Here is a 13,260-nt window from a genome sequence, read left to right on the forward strand (position 1 = left end):
ATTCATTTCAGAAGCAGTGCTTTCTACGGGGAGCCTAAACAATGTCTATACAAACGCTTTATTGAGTCACTGGCTTGTCTTGCTTTTTTTTTTTTAAATGTGGGTTGCCATGAAACTGCCATAAACCATGATCATTCAATCCATGAACGAGTTATCTTACATGAGTGAGAAATGCACCTTCCATCTTGAGACTCTACCTAGTTTTTTCAAAATCACTCGTTTAGAACTAGCTATAAGACACCCGATGACTGAGGTGGCCATCACAGTCCTGCTAAAGTTGACCAACCTGTGTGTTCCTGGCACAAGAGTGTTCCTCAGTCTTGATTCCAAAATTCTTTGCTGCCAGACTGAAAAAGGTCCTCCTATTCTTGGTTGAGGAAGACGTGGCCCTATTATGGCTAAACAAACACTTGAAAACACAAAATGGATAACATAGCTCATAGAGAAATTTGGAAGTTAGGGAAGCGCAAGCGTATCTTCGAATGCAAAGAAACATTCAACTTAGTTGAATGGCCATTTCTGTTAATAATTTTTGTAACAAATTGATCTAGAGTAGAGCATGAGAAAAATTATTTTAGTGACAACCAACAGAGCTACATCAGCCAGAGTCTTGTTGAAGCAGGACTCTCCGGAGAGGGATAATAAATCAGAGTGCCCTCTATCTCCTCTGGTTGGTGTCATGTTTATGGAGTCACTATCGATGAAACTTTGAATCTTAAAGATGTCATTCTTATCTTGGTTGCAAAGTTTCTCAGATATGTGATATACATATTAGCAATATACACAGTTGCTCCATTTTTAACAACATGCAGCTAATTGTTTTAGCTGCTCTGGCTGTTCTCGTTATTCAATTCAAAGGTATTATGGCATAGTATTTGTTTTAGAATGTATGATATAGGAAATGTTGCAATTGGTTTCTGTGCAATACATTGTCTCAAGACAAGGTCCAATGTCATACTTATAGAACCAACTCTCAGACTTCTTTTGTTTATGGTCATAGACCAAATTCCAGAAAGAGTGTGAGGTTTATGTTTTCTTCCTATTTAGATATCATTGATGCCATTTTAGGAGCAACATCAGATTGTAGAACTAATGTTCTACTGTTTAAACCTAAGACACCAACAATTCAATGGTGAGAAACATTATATCATTGTCTATTCATTATCCACAGATATATTCTTACAATTAGATTACCATATTACTGCCTTCTGTAGGAAAACAGATTTCAACCTTCATATGAGATATAACTCCACGGAAAATAGTAGCATTTTAAGTTACCTGTGTGGTAGTGCATGACAAAGAATAGGGGTAATAGAGTACTAATCAATTAATAGGCATAATAATGTTTTATGATGACATCAAGCATAAATAAATACACTTCAAGTGCAAAACAGTAAAATTACTAAAGGTAGTGTATATTGACGTTTTAGAAACATAATTAATTATACATAATAAATGTGAAATGATTACGGTGATGTTGATTATGCCTTTGTAATATATGTGGGGTGTATTTTAAAACCACCTTCAACTCCAATTATGTGACAGTAGTTTAAAAATTTAAATGCTACTAGTATGCTTTGCTTCCATCATTATTTATGTACCTAATTTATTTTGTAATGCTACATTTCCATAAACAGTGACTTCAGAAATTAATGTACATATGCACGTGAAAAACAGTGATGATGCACTACAAAAGTAGGCAATGTCATCTTAATTTGCAAATCCAGATTATTTTAATATACTAATTTCCCTAATTGCTTTCTTTTCTTTTCTCACTTTTCATTTCTACTTTGTGCTCATTTACGTCTTGTTACTCTTTATCGTTGGCACAACCTTGAGAAGCTGCTATTGTCAACTGTGAAACACATGTTTATTAAGAAAATTTGAAGATATATTGGAAAGAAGAATACGTCATTTGGGAAAAGAAAAGAATATTAGTTTGTGTATTATGTACTGTTGTATAAATGGTTGGAAATATTTTTCAATTTTCGAGTGCCTCAACAACTCTTCTCTTAGACTTAAATATGACTGCAGAGTTGGTCACTTGCACAAAGGAAGAGCACATGAGCCCTTGGATGATGTACTCTGAGCCGCAAACTTATTAAACTATTAAAAATAAATTTTTATGTAGATCGTGATTTCAGACTATTGATCTGCAAATCTTCCAACATGTCTTTGCTGTATAACTCCATTAATATGTCTATTTTAATAATAATAATAATAGTGCCCTTTGTAGAGCACATGGCTACTTCTAACGAAGTGTCTCAGCGCTAGGATGCTGAATACGGGGAGGAGTTGGGCCAAGACAGAAAGAGCTTCACTGGAACCAAAAAGGCACTTTCTTCCTGAAGATAAATTCGGAGGAGGCTAGCCGAAGTTCCAAAGGTAATGAGTTCCAGATTTTAGGGGTCTGATGAATGAAGACAGAGCCACTGATTCTAGCTTTTTAAGTAGGCTGCCCTTTCCTTCTGGATGGCCCTGTGATAGTTTTTGATAGCGGCCAGATATTGCCTTTTCAAAACTGGATCGTAGTCCCATCTCCACACCCGTTCCATGCTTTTACAGGCTTTCCGGGCCGTGGACAAATTGCCATCATACCACTTTATTTTTTATTTTGAAGGTTTTATATAGCTCTTACATCAGCAATGGAACTACACAAGAAAACAATCATAGCATTTGAACGAAACAAGCTAAACAAGTGGTCGAACAAAATAAAGGGAACAATTTAGGGTACATAGTGAGCAGAAGTACATATAGGATAAACAGAAAACAAATTGAAAGAACCAGAATGTTCTTATAAATAGTAATTTTACAGTATGCCAAAGTGGACTCTGTGGACATAGTAGGGAGTTGGGGGGTATAATGAGGGGGATGGAGGAGAGGAGGGTGTCAGGAGGGGGGTGGGTGAGTGTGGGGGGTAGGCGGAGTTGCCTAAGGAAGGAGGAGGGAAAGTAGTCAGAAAGGAGATCAGGGATTTAATTTCCCCAAAATTTAGTGAGAAAATTAATTTTAAGGTCTCTTTTGGAGCTGGAATAGGAGGGGTTGCATCGAAGGTCTTTGGGGAGGGCGTTCAAAATGGTTGGGGTCTTGCCAGAGAAGGAGCGGGACTTCGAGGTGGTTTATTTGAGTGGGGGGGGGGGTATGAGAAGAAGAGTGTTTGTGCATCTCAGTGTTCGGGCACAGCCAGCTTTTTTAAGTTTAGTTGTAAGGTAGGTTGAAGTCTTCTGATAAAGGGCTTTGTGAGTAATACAGGCAATTTTATAGGAGGAACTGCCTTCAATGGGGAGCCATTTGAGGGTCTTGAGGGCAGGGGAGATGTGGTCAAAACGTTTACAGTTTGTTGTTAGTCTGGCAGCGAGGTTGAGGGCGGATTTGATGGGGGCAAGGTGGATTTTGGGAGCACCAGAGAGAAGGGCATTTCCGTAGCCGATTTTGGATAGGACAAGAGACTGGATAATTAATTTGAAGTCTTCAGCTGGAATAAAAGGTTTGATTTTTTTGAGATGCCGGAGTGTGAAGAGTGCACTTTTTGCTGAGTTCTTTACATGGGAATTTAGTGTGAGTTTATTGTTGACGGTGATGTCAAGTGATTTAACAGATTCGGCGAGGGAGAGAGAGCAGTTTAGCGTGTTAAGGTCAGCGATCCATGTTTGAATGGGGAGAGGGTTGTTTTTGGGAGAGAAGAGGATGATCTCAGTTTTGTTAGGGTTGAGTTTAAGATGGTTGCTGTGGAACCAGGTTTGGATCTTGGTTAGTGCAGTGTTAAGGTGCAGGATATCAGCATGGGATTTTATTTTATAGTACAGTTGGGTGTCGTCAGCGTACAGGTGATAGTTGATTTTAGCTTGTTTAAGTACACGGGTAAGGGGTTCCATAAAGAGGTTGAAAAGGGCAGGAGAAAGGATGGATCCTTGAGGGACACCTAAGGAGACAGAAGTTGGGCTAGAGAGGCAGTTTTGAATTTTAATTTGTTGGGTTCTATGTTGGAAGTAGGAGGTGAACCAGTTAAGGACAGTGCCATTGAGGCCGAAGCGATTTTTGAGTGTTTTGAGTAAGGTTGGGTGGTAAACTGTGTCAAATGCCGCGGAGAGGTCAAGAATGATGAGTAGGTGGGTCTTGCCCTTGTCCAGGGCTAAGTGAATAGCATCGACTATGTTGAGCAGTGCGGTTTCAGTGCTGTAACCTTTGCGGAAGCCAGCTTGAAGAGGGTCTAGAAGGTTGTACGTGTCAATGTGTTTGTCCAGTTGGAGTAGGGCGCACTTTGAGGGCTTTGAAGAGGAGGGGGAGGTTGCAGATAGGGCGGAGATTGTTAGGGTCATTGAGGTCAGCCTTGGGATTTTTGGGGATGGGAGTGATTTGTCCGAGTTGAAGGGAGATTGGAACACTCCCTGTTGAGAGGGAGGCGTTAATGATGTTGGTCCAGTGGGAGACAATGACGTGTTTGAGATCTTGGATAAGTGCAGAAGGGAGAGGGTCTTTGGTGTGGGAGGAAGGTTTGAGTTTGGCTAGGATGTTAAAGACTTCCCGTTCAGAAACGGAGTGGAAATTATGCCATGAGGCGTTATTTTTAAGGGTTAGGGTAGTGGGGAGGGGTTCAGGAGGGGTATGTGATGGGAGGGGGAGTGAAGGAGTCAGGGGTGTGTTCCAGGAGAGGGGTGGATGAGGTGTGGTATCCAGGGGAAGTTGAGGGGTGAGCCTGGGTTGAGTATAGAGGAAAGCACAGTCAATTTTTGCGATATTTTTCACTGAAAAAGTTGGCAATTTCTTCACATTTGTTAGTGGAGGCCACCGGGTTAAGGGATGCAGGGGAGGTTTGATTTCTAATAATGTTGAACAGTTCTCTAGGTCTGTTTTTGGCACGAGAGAGTTGTAGACGAAAGAATGACGCTTTTTCAGAAAAGATGTGTTTTTTGTAAGAGGATCTCGCAATTCTGAGGAGAGCAAGATGGGATGGGGAAGGGTGTTGTCTCCATGTTCTTTCCACCAGTCTCAGTGAGCGTCTTTCTTTATTAGGGTCGAGGGTGAACCATGATTTAGAGGGGGCATTTTTTTATGTTTTGTTAAAGTGCTCAGTGAGTTCATTTGCATTTGAAGGGAGGGGGGGGTGAGACTAAGTTAGGATTGGAGTTTAAGTGCCAGTGAGCCCGGGGGGGAGGGGGTGGGGTGGATGTGGTTTGCTTAAGATTTCCGGTCACAATTGTAGTTTTATTGATTTTTATGGGTGCGGGTGGGGCTGGAGGGGAGATTGTGAACAAAATGAGATGGTGGGCAGACCAGTCGATAGGGATGATATTGGATAAGGATGTAAGATCAGGGTTGGAGATGATGGCGTCTAGAATAGCTCCTTTGCTATCGCTAATCTCAAGGAGGTTATTGAGAAGGTTGATTGCAGGGCCATCAGGTTCATTCCAGTGGAGGTTAAGATCTCCTAGGAAGAGGTTTTTGCAGCTGGAAAGTAGAGATTTAGTTAGAAGGTCAGATAGTTCTTCGGCAAAGGGAAGGGGTTCACCAGGAGGGTGGTAGATGTTATGCAGACGTATTTGGGGGGGGGGGCTTTTAATTTTAAGTTTGGCTCCTAAGTATTTGAAAGTTGTGTAGTCAGTGTTATTAATTGGGGAGAGTTGTAGTTCTTCTTTAAAAATGATTGCTAAACCACCCCCTATTTTTTCAGGTCTGTCTCTTCTGAAAATAGAGTAGCCAGGGGGGGCCAGAAGGTCGATGATGGGTGTAGAGTGGTCTTTGAGCCAGGTTTCAGTGAGGAAGGCGATGTCGGTACCTTCGTTAAGAATGGTTTCTGGGATTTCGGTCGCATGCCGGACAGCCGAGCAGCAGTTCACGAGCATGCAGGTTAGGGGCTTGGGGTTGGTGATAGGGGCGGGGAGTAATTGAATGCTGGTGAGGTGAGGGGGGGGTTCTGGGGGAGCTAGGAGACTCAGGGATTCTGCTGGTCCCCAGGAAAACAGGGATATTGGAGTGAGAGGGAGAAAGATCTTTAGGTGGGGGATTGTTAAGGTAGACGTTGCAGAGGACAGAGAGATCAGGGGCGGAGTAGGTATTCGACGTTCGAAGTGGTCTGTGAGAGCGGGTGAGGAGAGGCGTTGTTATCCAATGTTTGGGATATGAGTGTTCTCGAAGGCTAGCATATGGGGGAGAGGGCCAAGAGGGGAGGGCTATGGGTTTGTAGGATGTGAACCGATTGAAATCTTTTCTGAGTAGGGTAAGTTCAGTAGCTAGGGTAGAGAGATTGTAGTCCAAGTTACAAAGTGTCTGGCAGAGGTTGGATAGGAGGGAAGTGGAAGTTGTTGGAATGGAGGAGGAGTTAGGGACGGAGTGGCTAGGGAGAGAAGGTTGACAGCTTGGGGTGAGCGGTTCGTCAGTGGGGATAATGTGGGTAGATCTGTGTTTGAATGCGGAGTGGGGGAGGCCAGGGGAGGTTGGTGTGGCCCGGTATTGGGAGGGAGGGATGGGTGTGATGTGTGATGGCCTGGAGGGGAGTGAGGGGAGAGAGGTGAGGGGAGAATGTGAGGTGCGAGAGGGGATGTGGTAACCGCATAATGGGTGGAAGTGTAGTTTGTGGGGGAAGAGGCGAGGGGTAACGGTCGTTAAGGGACGGTTTAGAAGGGGAGGAGGGGTACTAGGGAGGTGATAGGGTGTTGGAGGTGGACGGTCATTTGGGGACATGGGAATTTGGAGGAGTGTGTTAGAGGAGTGGGGGGTGGGGTTCCAGAGAGGTGGGTAGAATAGGAGTTAAGGAGAGGGATGTGCCATTACGGGTAGGCTTGTCATGGGGGTGTGGAGTTTGTCTCTGGGAGGCTGAGGAGAGTTTGAATGCCTGTTATGACTCTGTGACCACCTAGCGGGAATGAGAGTTTCAAGGGAGTGCAAGATCCAGTCAGATAGGGTAGTTTCAGCCACATCCGGGTCGCCCAGCAGGTTGGGTGTGGGCATCAGGAGCAGGACACGGAACTGCTCGGTGTCAAGTTTATTCCACAGGCGTTTTAAGACCGATTTCCGAGCTACACCCTGAGGTGGCCCTACTCCCTGAAGAGCCATGGGTACCAAGTAGTGATCCGACCAACTCACCCGAAAGGGCGTGTTAACCGTGAGGTTGGATAGATTGGAGAAAACCAGGTCTAGTAGGTGTCCAGCAGAGTGGGTGCAGCCTAGGACACGCTGTGTAATCTAGAGGACAGCAAGATCTGCTAGAAAGTTGCCTATCTCGCAGGCTTGATTGGTGTCTAGTGTCAAGTGACCAATGATGCTAAAATTGGCAGATCCAATGGCCAGTGTCCCTGAAGTCTTTAGAAGGGCCAGGCGGGCGATAGATCAGGAGCCCAGACAGAGTGAAGTTGGCATTGAAGGCAATCTTGAAGCGAGCGCACTCACAGCCCACCGGGGCCTTTTTAATAAGAATGCAGGTGTAACCAGCGTATAAAGATGATAGCATTGCCACCACCCCGAGCCCCCTATTAAGAGTCACGATGTTGAAACCCTGGGGCAGGGCCAGACCAGGCTTTACCACCGCAATGGCCGTGAGCCATGTCTCAGTTAGGAAGAGGATGTCTGGAGATTCATCGCCGAGTAAATCATATATTTCAGCGAAATGCTTTACTAGAGAGTGACAGTTTAAGCTGAGGAGTTTAACAGCATGCAGGGAGGGGGGTAGGAGGGATGCGTCGACCCAGGAATTAAACCCAAAACACCTACAACAGAAGGGGCCCTCAAGAGGGACATATAATTGGTGGGCGCATGAACTTACCCCTTTGCTGATTGCAAATAAATTGTCCCGGGAGTACACTTGCTTGGCGCTGGCCAAACTACAGCATGTCTGGCGTCGCCCAGGCGCGGACGGGCGCAGATGGGCTTGCCTTAGGCGTGCCTTCTGCGTGCCACAGTTTTTAATTTGAGCCGGAGCTTTCCGGTGCTGAGCACCGGCACTTAATTGGTTTCCGGTGTTTGGAACCGGCACCTAATTATCAACACCACACTTAGGGCAGTTGGCCACAAGGTGGTGCTTCTCATGTAATTTAGAGATGAGCAGTATAACAGTTGTTTGGGAAAACAATATACATAAACAAATTGCTAATACCTGCCTCACCAACCATTCCTTTAGCTTTGGGCACCTGGAATAATCTGAACTGTCGCTTTTACATGTGAGAGAGATGGTGAGTAGTTGTTTTGGCAGCGATGACAGGAACGAAAGGTGGTGCAAGCTGTAGTGGCCTCATGGTCAGAGCCCTGGCACTTAATATTTTACAAATTAAGCACTGGCGTGCCAGCGGCGTGTCTGCGCCCCGGCAGGCATTAAGAGCCGGGGGCACAACTGGCTCCTCCTGATTGAGCTGCTGATCAGAGAAGACGGACCAATCAGCACTCAGCCTGATAGTGGAATGCGGAAGCAAGGCACGCCCAGATTAAAAAATACAATCCCTGACACAATTCCCAGCAATACAGATAATAAAACTTTAAAAGTGATGAGGCGGATTCAGACCACAAACAAGCATCAGCTAAGAGCTCACGGTGCTAGCTCACGGTGCTAGAACTGTTTAGCAGTTAATACTAGTATTAGATATTGTCTAACTAAAATGTAAAATCTCTCAATGGAACTGGGTTAGTTACATAATTCAGGCTTATGTATTCATTTCTTGCTTCCAAATCAACACTTTATTTCCTCTCCAATTTTTTCCTTGACAGAAGCATTGGTCACAAGCCAGCACTATACAAAATATTAAATAAATGCAGAATAGTATTTCACACCTAGCCCTAGTCCGATTTGTAAAACTGTTGAGTAGGATAATTATAGGCGAGTGCTCTACAGATGGACTCAACGATCTATTGTACCCCTTATGGATTCTCCTCCAGTAAGAATATATATTCTCATTATAAATGCTATTCATGGATTCACATGGATATGAGCCATCCTCATGTTTTTGAACTCTAGGATGAACTTGTCCATGCTCCTATGGACAAAAATGCTAGCAGCGTGGTTGAGCTGTACATCAAAGCAGGACGTGGTCCCTGTACTGAGGATGGTGTGGGCAAGTAGCAGAGCTGGAAAGAGGGCATCAAAGATATTTTCGATAATAGCACTCGTGCCCTCATCGTGCATTAGTCAAGAGTACATGGTGCTGTATTCCTTGTTCTTGTCTAACAGTCATGGCATTGTCTTGGCAATTAAATATTTACCTCTATACTTATCCGGCCTGCACTACCAGGATCAAAGAGGCTCATGTTAGTTGTAACCACTCTGGCTTTTCCCCTCATGACGATGACTGCACAGCTACGTATCTCAAGCTACTGTTTTACATGTAGTGCTCTAAGGTTTATTCCATGAATAGGTAGTACACACGTCACTCCTCAAGGCTCATCGTTGTTAATAATTCAGCTAATAATCAGTGGCGGCTGCCATCAAGTAGCAAGAGTGTCGGGGGGGGGGGGTGGATGGGGGGTGAAGAGAAAAATAGATTTTTAAAAGTTACTAACCTTGCTGCTGGACCTTGCGTCATCCTCTTCTGTTCCTACTTGAAGTAGGAAGCACATCCAGGCTCCCCTAAGCCAATCACAACGCTGCAATGCAGCATTGTGATTGGTCTGAGCGCCGTGGCTTGGTGCTCAGACAGGCACTGGGAGCCTGTGCATGTTCCTCACCAGGCTGTGTAATGAAGCCTGGTGAGGAACATGCAAAGTGTGCAGGACTGCTTGGGGCGGCCCAAGATGGCCGGCCCAACCGTCATGCGTACTTTAGTGCCCACCACTCCTCTCTTGCTGGGTGTGATGACAGCCAAGCCCCGCCCCCAAAAACCTGCCTGACAATGGAAAAATAAAAGTATAATAGCGTACTGTTATTATAATTTTGTTTTTCCTTTTTCCACTGCTCAAAATGCAGTGAGGCGGCGCTCCTCCGCCTTAGTGGAGGAGCCGCCGCTGCTAATAATTGCACTGTGGAGTAAGAGAGTACATGAAAACAGGCTTCAATTTGGCAAACAAACCCTCAAAAACTAGACAGGTCTCAAAATTATTTTAAAAAGAATCATCTGAGACAATGATCGTATAAGAGCAGGACATACCGTTCTTTCAGGAAGTCTTCAAACTCTTTGCAGTTCTTCCTGCCTTCATTCGAGTAGTGGATGATGCAGTCGTAGCCCGCGGTGCTTGTGATGTCATGACTCTGTGAGCAAAAACATCTGAGTTTTAATTGGTGATCCTCTTCGCTTAAAATAATCAAATATCGAATGATGGGAACAGTCTAATACACTCGGTTTGTGGCAACTGCTATACAGAAAACTCCTCCAACTTACGATACAATTCCTTCCACGCCCACCACATCATGCGGTGCTGGCATGCACTTCTGTGAGCCCACCTTTCAATCTGGATTAGCTTTATGAAGACCATTTTGAGCTCTCAAGATTCCTATCAGGGTCTTACCCAACCTTGGCTGCCAAGCAACACTGTCCTAGCAAAAACCCAGATAATTCACGGGCTTACTCCGTCCAACCGGCCAGCACAAAGATGTTAATGTGACAGCGATGTGCAAATGAGATGAGGAGAAGATGTGCCACTCGACTGAAAATGAGATGGGCAGAAGATGTGGCGCTCTACTGCAAATGTGATGGGCAGAAGATGTGCCACTCTACTGCAAATGTGATGGGCAGAAGATGTGCCACTCTACTGCAAATGAGATGGGCAGAAGATGTGGCGCTCAACTGCAAATGTGATGGGCAGATGTGCCACTCTACTGCAAATGTGATGGGCAGAAGATGTGGCACTCGACTGCAAATGTGATGGGCAGAAGATGTGCCACTCTACTGCAAATGTGATGGGCAGAAGATGTGCCACTCTACTGCAAATGTGATGGGCAGAAGATGTACCACTCTACTGCAAATGTGATGGGCAGAAGATGTGCCAATCTACTGCAAATGAGATGGGCAGAAGATGTGGCACTCTACTGGCACTGGCACCCCCAGGCATTTGTCTGTTGCATCTATTTATCGGTCATGTCAGGTTCACTGAGCCTTTCAGTGACAGGGGTCACTGCGCTCTCCACCAGGAGTAAACACAAGCGCTCCTGGTCACCAGCACTCAGGAGACCGAGGCAGAAACAGAAAGTGGCTCTCAACGAAGCACCCTTGACTCGCTTGCTAGACAGGGGCAAGCTGCCCAAGGCGTAATTCAACAGAGGGTTGATGGGGTACATCTAAGTAACATGGTTTTCAAAGCAGCAATACAGGAAAATGACCAGGCAAGTTCAGGAGTTCACAACACGTTTAACAATAAATCAGATCTTCAATATATATATTCCTAGTATAAACCAGTAATACCAGTGGGATACACAAAATACAATACTAAAAACAACATCACTGAAGCACACAAGATAGTAGAGTGAGACCGTGCTAGAACGGGTAATGTCACAAGACTGAAAGTTCAGTACAGTAATGAAACCAGGGTCCCTGGAGCAGTGCACTGTACAATGCTTGAGTTCAGTTCTAATACTTGCAAACCTCTATTGTTCACATAACCTCGGGATGTAGTACAATGGGAAAGACACACAACCAATACTGGCAGCATGGATAAAGAATGACGTAGTTTGCAAGGCGAGGCCACACAAGTCCCTAATGAAGGGAAATAGAAATGACGGCACGCCCCTGCTATCCAAGAGAAGCTGCTATGTCGATATTGCCTAGGGGCAGTGTCATCGCCTGAAATTGGGGGAGGGGTAAAACACCATGGTACAATATGATGTGCATTGAAACTGTGTATTCATAAAGGCTGAGATGATGTGAGCACTACTGCCCATTCCATGTGCGAGGTTTATTTTGGTTTTGCAGGTTTGTCTGATTTGCATGAAACTTGAAATAAAATAAAAATATTTATTAGAAAAAAAATAAAAAAGAATTACATAGTCAGCAATCTGTTAATATCTGAGAAGCTGTATGGAAAAGTCACACTAGGATTCAAAATGGAGGCCCCTACCTTTCCCTCCAACACTTCCTCAGATGAAGGTGTGTGATCCCTGTTCTACTTCTGCCCTGATTTTAGCTCAGTTCCCTGCCGTCATTTTCCAATAACTGCTTCCCACTACCTACTATCCTACAGCGAATGTCCAGTACAGTCCACCTAGACAAGAGTCCACTGGGCATATACCAGAACGACAGCTCCGTACAACGAACCTGGAAAATAAGAATCTTCCCGCCAGTAACCCCTCCCTTGTACGCACCAGGCATAACAAGCCAACACAGACAGTGGCCAGTCTGGGCTGTTCTCATATCAAGACTACAATGGGCCAGAACTAGAATTTGGCCAGCGTGATACTTTGTCACAAACCAGCGCATTATTGCCTTTGGCACTTGTTATACTGTGGACGAGCCACGTTTTGACAGAGTAACCCATCTGCCAGTCTCTAAAAAAGGCCCAATGCAGGGCACAAGTCGAGGGTACACATGGGTAGGCGCCGTCTAACCACGTTTTTCACAGGGTAGATATTGTCGACCCTGCCAAGAGGTTGGGCCCCACATAAATATGGTAAACTTGACCTGGTGTAATCTAGTGTGACACCGGGACACATTCAGCAGTGCCTGCACATTGCCCTACCTTCGTTCTGAACGTGCAGGCGAGGGGGATTTGTTATTTTAAATTCCAACAGGGCCCAAAACAAAGGCAGAAGTTAAGGGGCCATCAGTCCTCCATTTGTTGGAGTATCCTGGCTGGGAACTATCGGGAGCCTCACACCAAGAGACAACGGACGGGAAGCAAAGCCTCACATCCTATCAGTTCACAGGCACTTAAGAGAGGCATGCTTTGGACTTTGTTCAGTCCCTGCACATAAGAGATATGCATGCACTGTAGGAATATCAGATGTGTTGGTATGTACCAGTATTTATATGAAAAACAATTTAAATACCACGATTTTGTTTTCTTTTACAGTGCTATTCTTCCCACTGCAGGGTGTCAGAGCGCTTTACTTCACATGTACACATTATACATTGACAATAAATCATATGGTTGTAAATCAATGTACAGGATGTGTTATAAAAGACTGAGTGTTACAAGGTGGAGTCGCCGCATGCCCTTCATAACTCACTGTGCTATATTGGAAGGATTACAATGTATGAACTGCAAGTAAATACCAACTAAATACTTTCATTAACCCTCATGCTTGCTCATCAGACATGCAGCTTTCACAAGCTCTATGTGATTCTCTTGCTAATCACTTTGAAGAGAAAATAAATCTGATATACAAATATTTCCTCAGATCAGGAGCGC

The 13,260-nt window shown here is 44.7% G+C and overlaps 1 protein-coding gene across 2 annotated transcripts in view; it reads right to left on the minus strand.

Annotated features, from left to right (window-relative positions):
• Nucleotides 1-13,260, minus strand: part of PSTPIP2 (proline-serine-threonine phosphatase interacting protein 2) — a 348,974-nt gene that overhangs the window by 178,586 nt on the left and 157,128 nt on the right. For both annotated transcript variants that reach the window (XR_014969634.1, XM_085629151.1), the window contains exon 2: nucleotides 10,068-10,168. Coding sequence is in view for 1 of the 2 variants with exons in the window: in XM_085629151.1 (XP_085485277.1) it covers nucleotides 10,068-10,168 (101 nt within the window). In the remaining variant the exon portion in view is untranslated. The remainder of the gene's footprint in view (nucleotides 1-10,067; nucleotides 10,169-13,260) is intronic.

The sequence above is a fragment of the Triturus cristatus genome, chromosome 2_1 (genome assembly GCF_964204655.1).
Source record: "Triturus cristatus chromosome 2_1, aTriCri1.1, whole genome shotgun sequence".
NCBI classification, from domain to species: Eukaryota; Metazoa; Chordata; class Amphibia; order Caudata; family Salamandridae; genus Triturus; species Triturus cristatus.